We start from the raw sequence: 13028 nt of genomic DNA, 5'->3' as shown, positions 1-13028 counted from the left end.
TGGATACACACGGTTAATGAAGTATTTAAGGGACGTTTATGAAATACAGCACTGTTTTTAGCACTGATGCTGCGACTGAACTTCAACAGATGGATTACGATGTTGGATTCAAGTATTAAGGTGCACTAACTATCAGGGACAGGCGATGATTAGGAGTGTCTGGAACTAAGATTTGATCAGTTTTAACCAAAGACAGATTATAACAAACACTCACTCTCACACCCTGTGCCCTGATACAAAGCACATTAAAGCTCACACGGCTGTGACTGCAGTACCTGTCCTTGTCACTGAGGCATCTCCCTCTGTGCCCTGATTGGGACCAGGTGGACTTTTTTGATTATCAGGGGTTTTTTTGACAGATAGAGATAAACCTTTACACACACACACATACACACACACACACACACACACACACACACACACACACACACACACACACACACACACACACACACACACACACACACACACACACAAAAGAGACACAGTGACTATTTTTTGCAACACAGGGATCAACAACATCTTAGTAATATAAGTAAAGTGCTTGGATTAAAAGATGACAACTGAAATAACTTAAATATAGCAAATCAAATTAGACGAACTAAGGGTGTAATGTATAGCTGTATCAGTTGAATGAATGCTGGACATTAAGAACAGAGATGGAGCTGTTTTGTATATAAAACATAGCTACAGGCAGTTTATAAAGTAAACTAAGAAGGAAACTGAGAAGACAAAATCAGAGACAACAAAAGATAAAACACAGGAACAGGAGCGTGAAGAAATGCAAATACAGGGCAGCATGACATTGTCGGGTAGCAACGACACAAGAATTACTGAAAGGGAATTTTTCTTGATTGAACAAAGACTGTCTCTCTTACTCCAACACACAATAAAAACACTTATATATGCTGAGACAAGCAGTTACAGCCCCACAAAAGCCCCAATGAAGGTGGATACAAAAGGGAAAACGAAAACTTCACAGAGACTCTTATACCGACTCAAACAGCACACAATGAGATATAGCATTTCTTGCAGAAGTCAACATAATAAACTGGTTTAAAGCCCCAAATCTTCACAATGTCATTGAGCTTTTTGTGTTGTCTGTTGTCTTGAATCTACCATTAAACTGACAAAATCCTCTCTATAGTCAGTTCTTTAACAGGCAATAAAATCAGCAGGTATCTAAACAGATTAAAAGAAAAATTAGCAATCTATCTCAATTCAAACATGAATCTGCCGCATAAATTCTTAACTCATTAAAATGTCACCGAAGTTTAAACTTTATATTGTGCTTTAAAGGAGGTGTTAGAAAAATCTCAAATCAGCCCGGTACTCATTGATTGCCATTTCAGTTCACATTTAGAGAGCCAGGAATCGTCCCCCTAAGAGGCAGAGTTGTGACTTTCCTTTGAACTCCGAAGAGGAGTCTACATTTCATCTCAGAAATACCAAACATTTCTTGTCACTTGACCTTTAGCTTGCAGGGACCTCCTAGCTATATCCATCCCTTCCACACACTGACGTTTGCTTTAAGTGACAGAGTGCAGCACAGACTGTGGCTCTCTGAATAAAGCCATGGTGCTTTGTGAACGCTGTCTATGTTCCTGCCGCCCTTTGAGGCCTGAGCTCCAGTTGACACACACTAATAGGGGCCAGCCTCGCATTCTGCTGTGTCTGTCTCCCCTGGTTAGCGAGAGGAGACAGTTCCACATTGACTCATCTAATCTATGGATACGCAGGGGCGAGTGATATGCACTGTCGTTCCAATGGGACGCTAAAACACAGGTGGTGCCCAGAGGTTGGCCTATAAATGGCTGACAAAGGCCCTGAAAAGTGGGTGATCATACATTAGTGTGGTTCCTGGGCTGTACAGAGGTGCTGACACACACACCCTCGCATGCATTGAATGCCACAGAACACACACACATACACCTTGTGATGAATGGCTGCCAGGCTATTCAGCCTGTCTATGCCCGAGTTATTAAACCCTGTTTAATTGGACTATCAATCACCAAATTCTATAGGCCAGTCTGCGGTCCACTATTCCAGTCACGTCCAGATCAATCAGCCTTCAGAACCTTTGAATACTGCACAACCACAAAACAGCTGTAAACCCTAGAGGGCGCAAGAATCACACAAACCAACCATGATGAGGTTTCTGTGTTCTGGGGTGACCAGACTGTATTATGAGTCAACATTCGTCAGGAGCAGAGGATATGGGCATCCAAGGACTGAGAGAGCAAGGTCTTGTCAGCAGTCTAATTTATGCATTGTCCTCTGGCACTGGTTCAGAATCCACTTTTCAAAGCATTCGAGGAAGATTAATATGAAAGCCCAGATGCAATAAATCCTGCAATGCAGTGACATGGCTCATACAAGCGAGGAAAGTTGAGAAAGCCTCTTCTTGGCACAAAAGAGTCCGCTGGAGTCGGGATTCAGCCGATGGCATCATCTAGACACTGAAGAGTACCTCCATAATAGGCTAAAAGCCCAGTGTGTCAGCAGGAAAAATGTCAGCACAGGCATTTATTTGGCAATTGCAGTCCTACAAAAACTTCTACTATCATGACAACACAGACTTTTTCAATGACATCAAGACACATATCCTGTGAGTATACCAAGTATGCCTCCTGTTTATATATTCTATTAATTTGTTTATATATTTCATCATTATCAAATTGATGTCTAATTTAAAAAATGTGCTCTGTGATATTTTTTATGATTACCCACTATAAGATGAAGACTGGACATGATGTTCTTATAAATGTAACTGACTAATTAGGAGATGATAATGTAAGGTTGAAATAATGTGACATGTAAAAATAAATACAGACAACAAAGACATAGTTGCTAGTCAATATATGTAGACTATGATGTCTCTCTATCAAATATAGTCAGCTCTTTGGCTTGGTGAAGTGATCGAGCAGTAACAACCTGCATTGATCTGGTTTTAAAAGCAGAGCTGACCTTCTGGCAACATAAACTGGGAACCAAAAACACCTTTAGTTTGAGCAATCAGAGTACAAACCAGGTTAAGAGATATTTAGAGAATTTGGATTGCAATTTCTGAGAGTCCCCTTGATTGTGTACCTTAATGGTTTGCAGGGCAGTTCACCTCCCCCAAGGTCCTCCATACCTAAAACTGTGCCACTAAATGTTTACAATTCTTCTGAGGTATATTCTATTGACTATTCACACACAGCTCCAAGGCTTGTTTAAAGGAATAAAACAGCTTTATCACTAATTTTACCAACAACATCAGTTTAAGCAGAAACAGCGTTTCCCTGTCGTATTACCGTTGGCACTGCTGTTACAAAGATAACGTTAGCAACATGGCCACTGCTAGACGCCTGACAGTTTTTCAAGGCTAAAAACCTCTGTTAGAAACCCAATTTGACCAAGAAAGAGAAAAACAACCAGTTCTATTAATAAGTAGGCAGGATAGTAAGAATGCCAGTTATCAACTGCCTCAAGTTCTGGTGGGAAGAGGTAACACTTAAACCCTGTCTATCCTCCATCAGCGGGGTTTTTTTTTCTTTTCCAGTTTAGAGCCTATTCAGTTAGTCCAGTAGTTCCACTGTAACCTGGGTATAGCAAACATGGAAAGCAAAGCCCTTCCCGTTTCAGTTGCACAATGGCAGAAATTTTTCCTTTGTTTCTTAATTCAATCTCAATTTTTCAGAGAAAAATCCAGCCCGGTGTAAACTGAATAGCTGTACTCAGATAGTATTTTTCTACAGCCATTACACTGTGCAATCAGTATTTACTTCAGAATGATGAGTTAAAGCAAAAAAAAAAAAAAAGCAATAAGAAAGGGAGAGGGTGGTTGAGGATCTCCAAAATATCACACAGAATGTGAACACTATAATCCAGTTAGTGAAGAATAGAGGGCTATTACAACCTACGCTTCTTGTGTCATTTTCAACACATCACTCCTAAGGTAATAACGAAATGGAAAGGCCACTGTTTCTATTGATGCTAGTACTTTAAGCTTACGACCCAAACCACTACAGTGAGTGCACCTGACGAATGACTTCTTCAACCAACAGCCAATATTAGGAAGCCATTCGTCGAACTAATGTTGTTTCTCCTACAGGTTTGTGTTTCTATGAGGTTGGTGCAGTTCTTTTGTTATTTCTTAGATGATATATAGTCTCTAATAATGTATCCATTGGTCTCCTCCAGGGGACTGCACATGAGATTACCTGTGACATAGACTGAGTCACCTCTTAACAACAGTTACATTTCTTCAACCTTAGGGTCCAGCAAGCTGTTCGGTTTCACTGTCTTTGTAGTTTGTAACAAATTGACAATTTCAAGTCTTTTTTTAATGTACAGTAACTTGTGCCAGAGCATCTCAGGCAGACACATTTTTCCAAGTTCTTCAAAAACCTCACGCTGACCTGCAATGCTTAGTTAACCTGATAGAAGCTGAACACAGCTTAAATCATAAGAAGGGTCAGATGTCATTCAGGCTGTCTAGACAGTTTGTATTATTTTTGTTTGATCCATCATATGCGTCCTTTTTATATTTCCACTGAATAACAAAGATGTCAGAGGCAGATTTTGAATGAGCAGCAGTGTTATTACGGTTTTTAACTTTACCTGTGTTTATCTTGGAGGTGATGCAGGACAGGTCAATACGACGAGGGGGGCGTATGGGTGTAGATGTCTTTATGGTGCTGGTTTTATGTCTTTCCAAAGGTTTACTTATCTTAGAAAGGGGAGCAAAGATTCCTGAGAGGAAAACAAAGCAAAAGGTTTATGTGTACAAAACTCGAAGATTGTAAGAGTTTAAAAATATACAGAGTAATGACTGATAATTTCCTGGGGTTAGAGAAGATACCATTGAGAACCCAATTAGATCACTTAAGTCTTATCAATCAATAATGGTATAAAAAAAAAAGACAACGAAGGTGGAGTAGGAGTCTATGCTACTGATCTTTAAAAGTACTAGACTGTGGCATGACATACCATGTTTCATTCGACATGTGAAATATTGAACTCCTGCAACTGAGCCATCATTCTTCCCCTCTGGTTTATCCAGCTCCACCCCGGCCCAGAGGCCTCCAGAGAACTCCGTGCTTCCGCAGAACCGCAGGGTTCCAACCTGTGCAGGCACAATCAAATACCACAGAATGTCAAAAACAAATACAAACACAATGTGCAGGGAAAAATACATATCAAGACATGCAGCAAAAGGACTTCCCAATGCACTGAGCAGTGTGTGAAATCCTGACATCAAAGGTAGAACTTTGTCAAAGGTAGAACGCCAACCAAAAGTCACAGAGAAGAAAAACAATTAAAAGGGAAAATGGAGAATAAAGCATTAGACTGTGCAGGAGAGAGCACAACAGATAAGAATTTTGATAAGCCAATCTCTACAAGTCAACACTCTGTCATTCTGTTCTCAGTGTGGCACAAATATCTGTTAATGGCACATGTTTTCAGAGAAAATGCCTGACTGGCCTGGAATTGCCATTTTTTCTTCTGATCATCTTCTTTTGTATCTACATGTGTGCAGTTTGCATGGCCATACAGAAAGGCACATCGCAGACTACAGCAACAAAAAAAACTCAACAGTTACCAAGGTGTATAGCATTTTGAGAGGGATTTCCTAGTAAGAACAGGGTCTGGTAATGGTGGCCAGTGCTTTTCTTTCAGTCAATATACTGTGGGACTAATGACACAAACCAATGCAATACATCCATGGTGAGTGTAGTTTTGTTGGACAAGCATTCAAGACAGTAAGCTTTTCTGAACCAAGCAAGCAAATGAAGCAAGTAACTAGACGAGACTGCTTTAAGTCCAGATGGATGTATCATACAGGAAATCATCACGGACCTGGCACTCATGGTCAGTTTCTCTGTGAGGGAGCCATATTGATTGTAGACAGTATTATGGTAAACACATGTGAAACTACTTAATTCCAGCTGCTACTGAGAGCTTACAATATGAAGGGCAGAGGGCAAGGGCAAGAGTTTTTGAAGATTCTTTCAGCTTTATGTTCCTGCTCTCACCATGAAGCACCTCCCTCAAAGTGTTTGCATTAAACTCAAGTGCAAGTCTTAGCAAATTGGCTAACGCATACTAATGGCAGCAACAGGCCACCTCTTAACTATGCACCAACAACAACAACATCATACATGTAAACAGCTCTCCGTCTGCCCACACTTGACTGCATTTGATTTGTCTGCAAGCAACACAAACAGCCCTTGCATGGTGAATCTGAAAAACCTTAGAGTCAGTGTTTACTTAACAGACAGTCAGGGAAGACTCACTTGATTACTCGTTTTCAAGGCCCTCAAAATTCACACTTCCTTAAACGTGAACAACCAGACCACCATAATATCTCTTATGGCCTTAAATTCAATATAACGTTGCAATTTTAAGGCTCGATTCAAATTTAATGAACTCCTCAGCCCTCAGAGTAGAAAAAGGCACTCCCTGATCTAATAAGAGACATTTGTCAGAATCTCGGTCATAAAAATGGAATTATTTTAGAGTGATAAAACATTTTTTTTAAAGCCGCAGGGGTCAAGAAAATCAAAACACTGTGTTCCATTGTACCACAGTAAGTGTACCAAATTTTTATGGGGGGTAAGCTGGAGGTAATAAGAGAACACTCATGAAACGGAACAAAGAATACTCATAAAATAGTAAAAATGGCAGTGCAAAACACTCTCACGCTTAACTTTTGCGTTTAATCAGTGGCATCACTGGGGTAATATTTTTTTAAAAGACAGCTTGAATGAGGTGCACTAACAAGCAGTCCTAAATGACTGCAAGAGTCAACTTCAGATACAAAAATCTGCTAAAAGCTCATGTTCTACAACATAGACAGTTTCTGATCACTGCATAATAGTAGTCTCCTGTTAGTCCATGAAATGACTTCAAGTAGAAGGAAGCTCAACTGAATATTCTTTAGTTTATTTAATTTCTCTGGTAATTATAATGCAGCACATTTAAGAACGAGCAAAGAGGAATTTGGCGAATATGTTATGTCAGTTTGTAACAACCGGTGTTACAGAACCAAAAGTTAGGAACATAAACTGAATTGGGGCAAACATAAATTTGTTTGCTTGTTGTGTTGGACGAATTAATGTGGAGAAAGCGGTTTCGAAGAATAAAACGCTACTCACACGCTACCTGTTTGTTAAATGAATAAATTGTTAAAATGCCAGTATATCTTGTGCCTTCAGACTTAAATCATCCAATCCACCAAACGACACCAAACAAGAGTCAATTGCACAATAAGCAAATTTTTCATGGGCGCAACCCACATACTCAGCTCTGCTGCTCATCCTATAAATGCATGATCCTTTCAAATGTGGCACCATTTAAAAAGGGAAATAAACAGGCTTTCCAACGGTGTAAGGTCTATTGCAAAGAAGCATTGCTAAAACAAAGAAATAATCTACCAAACACAAATTTCCTTACTTTTTGTGCTATGTTTATTTGGAGTTCTCAGTAGAAACTGGAAATGTCAGCAGTAATTGCTGAGTCAGTTGCACGTACTAAGAAAGATTGCTGAAAGGAGCCACTGAGCAGGTATTAATGATGCTGAAACATCAATAAGTGCAACAGACGAGTCTGGTGATTTGGTGCCAATGGCAAGACAGTGGATGTCTCTTTCAACTGCTTTATTGAACCACAAAGTAAAGTCAGGGTGGACTGGGCCCATGCTGTGAGCCTGATGAACAAAGACACACATCAGTCATTGGAAACAGGCCCAGTTGCGTACTTTAAACACGAAGTATGGAGGGAAAAGCACAAATTTCTGAGGTTTTCTTTGCATTATGGAGCAGGAGCACTGTGTAGCAAATTGTCAAAGTTGAACTGTGTCATGAACATAGTGAAAACTGAAAATCTTATTTGACCTATGGGGCTAAATCTCCTTGCTTTCACAGCTGGCTTCTTGTCAAAGGATTACACATGGCTTACACCACCTATTGCAGATGGGTGGTAAGGTCAAAAAGCAAAAATTTCTTTGCATTACATGAAGGAATAAAGGCAAAAAGAAACATGTGGATGAATTTTTTTGCTGGTTTAAGGTACTGAAAATAAGATTGCTGCGATGAATAAAATAAAAAAATACTGTATTCTGTAATCAGGCACACACAAACATGAGTAAACTGCATGCTTTCAAGGACATTTTTAAAACATACGCTGTAAATACACAGTAACTGGGGCTTATAATTACAGTGTTGGTATGTCACTATGTCCGTATATCACTTTGTTTACACTTCATCTATCAATTTGCTGTCACACTGCCACAGACAACACTGTTTTGTTAACATAGCCAGCTGTGCACACTACAGGCTGTGTGATGGCCAATGAAGAATAGATAAGCCTAAAAAAATGTTTCAACATTTTTACCAGACATTTAGAAAAATCACAGCTGGACGTGGATAAACTTGAACATGCATGTTGATTATACGACAAAATGAACTGTCAGACATAACCCTGAACACTGGATGGATGCCAAAAGGGTGTTGCTTAGCAACAGGAAACTATTTTTCTCAGTTGAGGGCTGAAATAATTGTAAAACACTTTTTTTACCAAAGCTTCTGTCTTTGTTTAGCAAAAACCATTCCACAGCTGCGCTGCACTGATGTGATGTGGCTACAGGCGAGAAGTAGGTGCTCCAATCCATTTGGCTCTGACTGTGCACTAATTTTATGTGCTATTGTCATTGTAGTACAGTAGGTGTTTGAAAACTACATCAATGCAATCAACAGTTTCAAGGAAGGATGCTCTGCAGCTGTTAATGGATCATGTTACTGTCATTTCTGCCAGCTGGTCTGTCCACTATACAAAGGGGGGTGGATTGCAATAGTATCTCCACACGTAACATTCATTATTAGCTCTGTTGATTAAGCCATTTTGAAAAAGTAGCTATTTTTTCTTTGACTTCGGTTTTTAATTGTCAATACGTTGAATTCAATGCAGCGTAAAATGTTTCAAAAGTAAATAAGAATGTAGGAAGTTAACCCTTATTGAGTCAAATCTACCTTGCTTGATATGCAGATATGTTATAATTTTACAAGCTGGGATTTAGAAAGGACTTGTCCAAGTTTATTCATGAAGGTTTGTCTGAGAAACTGCAAGTCCAGCAAAAGCTTTTCCCAGATCTGACCTGTCATTTTACACCTTATCAAAAAAAAGAAAGATTTGCAAAAATTGCAGTCAAATATTTGACATTATTTTTTCAATTTTCATTAATCTATTGTTATCAGGTACAGAAAACTAAAAGGATCCTCTTTCAAACATGAATTTCAAACCTACCAACATCATTGTGATGAAAATGTACTAAATGTAACTCCCCTTCTATTCAAAGTGCAAGATTGCCAACACTGACACTTTGGTGACCCAAAAGATTTTTTAGGACTTGTTGTCTGGGCCATTTCGAATATAATTGGAGCAGAGGAGCTCAAGTCGCACAGCACAGCTGTTGAAACTGTCAAAAACAAAATCAAATAGATGTTTTTGTCAAGCAATTCAAGCCATCAAAATGTAAGCACTAATATATGGGCTAATTATTTTAGTGTTTTACAATACATACTAAAATGTATAAGGAAAAGGTAGTCATCAGTCATTTTTTCTGTAAAGCCAATCACATGTGAGTTAGGGATGGGCTGAATGCAGCCCCTGACCAATAGTTAGTTTCATATCATGGTTACTTCAAAGCTATAGTCGCATGTTCTTGATTGCAGCTTTCTTCAAATACAGCACTCACTCTCTATTGCTTGGAGTGTACACTCATTTGAATTCAGCTAATTATCAGGACCTAATTAGAGGGTTGGGAAACATCTCTGTATTGTACCAGTTTGAGATATGCTAAAATTAACATTTAATTGTTCTTTCCTTTTGATAGTGACCTACCACACACCTTCTGTCCAGCAATCACCACGCAGTCACCTAGCCGGATTCCCATGGTGGCCAGCTGTATCCGGGCCTTATCGGAGAGAGCAGGAGGGGACAGGGTTTGCAGTGTGAGGGGCAGAGGGGAGCTGGGTCTGGGTAAAGCCTGTCTCAGCAAAATGCGGAGCTCTTTTGCCACGGCGGCAGCATCTGCCATCTCCAAAGGCATGTCGAGGGGATCAGGCACCACGTCTGCAGGGCACTGCCCTTTTTCATTCTGTAGGAAGAGACAAGCATGGAAGATTGATAATGCAATGAATGAATCGTAAGTGAATTTCATCCGACAAATGTTTTTTTTTTCATTTGCCAGCATTCCTTGTCAGTGTAATATAAATGATCAATACTGATACCTATTAAGTTAGGTATCAACCTCCCTGATGACTGACTCTTAGATTTTCAAATATTACAAAAATTGTATTTTTGCTTCCACTACCAAAACTTTCCTTATTATAAGTTCTAAAACTTGGATGCTGGGCCTAACAGAATATCTAATCTTATCTCTACTTCCAAAACAACATCCCCCCCCACAGGGCCATAGCAAAGATTTTAGAAATAGTGAGGTCATTTGTTCTAGACCTGCTTAAGAGGTTCAGCTGCCTGCCTGAAATCATACTTTTCATCTCAGATTCTAACTGCACTGAAGTCACCTTCACTGTTAAACAAACTGAGCTGAGAAGCACAACTACAGGAACAAGCAATACTGCTCTGTAGCTTATTGTCCTTTGTTCTTTTTTTTTTTTGTCAAGCTCAGGTGTGGAGTAGCCAGGCAGGGGGAATTGGTTAATTTTGAATTTAGTGGTTGTTACACCTGGAGAAGTTTAGTTTTATTTTGTTTTGTTTTGTTTGTTGAAATAAATCAAACTGTAATTTTCAAACATTTTCCAGTGACTCAACTAAGGTGCATACAAAAAGAAAGATTAGCCTTGTAGTACTTTAAAGGTAAACTATAGTTTTGGAGAAGAACCTTTAATCAAATCAGAATTATCTTCATGCACTGATGTTTTCTGCCTAAACAAACTAAATTAACAAACTCTCTTTGTTGTCATGACTGAACAAACTGAATAAACAAAGTGACCTTAAAGGACAACACAATTTCACACCGTTTTACTTTGTTCATATTTGCCAGACCCTTTTGCATTTCTACCTTGAACAGTGTTCTCGAGATCTTATTCTCCTCTGAGAACATTGTATTATGACATCATTAATATTGTAAATATCAAAAATCAGTGTTTGACGTTCTTCTCCAAAACTACATCGTGCCCCTTGAAATTAAATGTTTAACAATTCATTATATTCCCTTTAACATAAGAAATATAATATTAAAAATGTCATTATTTGAAACAAAATTTGAAGACAAGATATTTCTCACTGGTGATCAATGGAGTAGTGATAAATGAGGTGTCACTGAAACATTTTGCATACAGCTCTCTATCTATGCCTCATATCCTGTCTGCACAGATCCTGATTCACCAAGGCGCAGCAAGGAGGGCAAAAGGAGTTAGAAAATGATCGTGTCATTACAAAATCTTTATGAGCACAATAACCCAGAAGAGACTGACATGAGGACATGTCCTTCGTGTCCTCAATGGTGGCAAAAGGCCTGCCCTCCCTGCCCGTTTCAACCAGTAAGCACGCAAAATGGAATTTAAGTATTTCAGAGATACTGGAATCAGTAGGAGTGGAGATAGAAGCCCCTTTTACACACCTTCTATCTGAAATTGTCCAGACATTTGCTGTATGTGAGAATGCAAATGTCAAGATCAATTGTCCTGGACATTAAATAGTTTTTGCACTGCTAGTTGTAGAGCTGCACGATATATCATTTGAGCATCACCATCACGATGTACATGTGCGCAATAGTCACATGGTAGGAGGCAAATGAACTCATCTAATTTCGAGGGTACTAGACACACGCTGTGCATGCAGACTCTGCATGCGCAGCTATCCACCAATCACATTAGTTCTAATTCAGTGTGCTGAAGCAGACCACGCCCCTGCACATGGAGTGAGTCGCTGGTAACAACATTGAAAAATGAGCAACAACAAGAGAAAATCGCGAAAAATGAAGACTTGGTACCAAAAAGAAAAGCAATGTCAATTATCTGGAATTATTTCAGCTACAAGAAGGATGATATTGACCAAACACGTGTTCTGTGTCAACAGTGCCTTGCATCTGTTGCAACAATGAGAGGTAACACAACTAATTAGTTTGACTATTCACGTTGGTACCACACAGCTCAGTACGACAAAAAGAGGTAAGATCAGTGCAGGTTAATTGTCCACAAGATAGCAGCAGTGTAGCATAACATAAAGTGCTATTCAGGTCCTCTGATGAAAATTCCTATATTTTTTCGTATCGCAATATATATCGCAGGGTTAAAAAAAATCGCAATTTCAGTTTTTTCCAATATCGTGCAGCCCTAGCTAGTTCCCTTATACAAAGTCCATCTAGGTTCTGATGTGCTTTTAGTACTCTTTTAATACTTTTTTCTGCTTTTATAATTTTTTTGTTGTCCAAATACATGTAGTATTTATATCAACACAGAAACAATCATTACAGATGTGTCCTCCTCCTCCAGCACCCTCTACCCAGGCACCACAGAGAATGTGTCTGACATGAACCATCTCCGACTAAGTGGGGTGATGAGTGAGATGACAATTGTGCAGACTTGTGTACTTAACGTGCTGACTGTGTACTTAATGACCTGACCTGTTTGTGTCCGTGTACAACTACTCCACGTGCCTTAAATTGCCCCCCCGGGACAAAGTAAGTATTTTGAATTCAAATGTCCAGAGTTTATATGTGTAAACGCATCAGCAAACCCCAAGTGTAAGTTGAGGCGGGAGGAGAGGGCTGTGGAGGTGTGACAAATGAGGGGAGCTGGTTGATTCATCACCAAGGCCTGACGCTCACATTTTGGAACACTGAGGTAGTGTACGTGCCACTTAATGCACAACAGTGGCTTGAATGAACGTGTGTGTGCAGCTGTTCTGATGTGATCTTTTGAAACAGGATTACACATGACTGGTTCAATGCAAGAAATGGTTGGTTCAATATGAATCTTCTAGACATTTCTTTTATTATGATTTTTTTTTCCCTTTTA

The 13028-nt window shown here is 39.3% G+C and overlaps 1 protein-coding gene across 2 annotated transcripts in view; it reads right to left on the bottom strand.

Moving 5' to 3' along the window:
• Positions 1-13028, bottom strand: part of LOC115565912 (CAP-Gly domain-containing linker protein 4) — a 33221-nt gene that overhangs the window by 8662 nt on the left and 11531 nt on the right. For both annotated transcript variants that reach the window (XM_030391566.1, XM_030391565.1), the window contains 3 exons: positions 9893-10141; positions 4975-5110; positions 4606-4737 (listed from right to left, as the gene is read on the bottom strand). In XM_030391566.1, the coding sequence (XP_030247426.1) occupies positions 4606-4737; positions 4975-5110; positions 9893-10141 (517 nt within the window). The remainder of the gene's footprint in view (positions 1-4605; positions 4738-4974; positions 5111-9892; positions 10142-13028) is intronic.

This window comes from Sparus aurata, chromosome 16 (assembly GCF_900880675.1).
Source record: "Sparus aurata chromosome 16, fSpaAur1.1, whole genome shotgun sequence".
Lineage (NCBI taxonomy): Eukaryota > Metazoa > Chordata > Actinopteri > Spariformes > Sparidae > Sparus > Sparus aurata.
The sequence above is the reverse complement of the archived record's forward strand: the minus strand, read 5'-3'. Positions and strand labels throughout refer to the sequence as shown.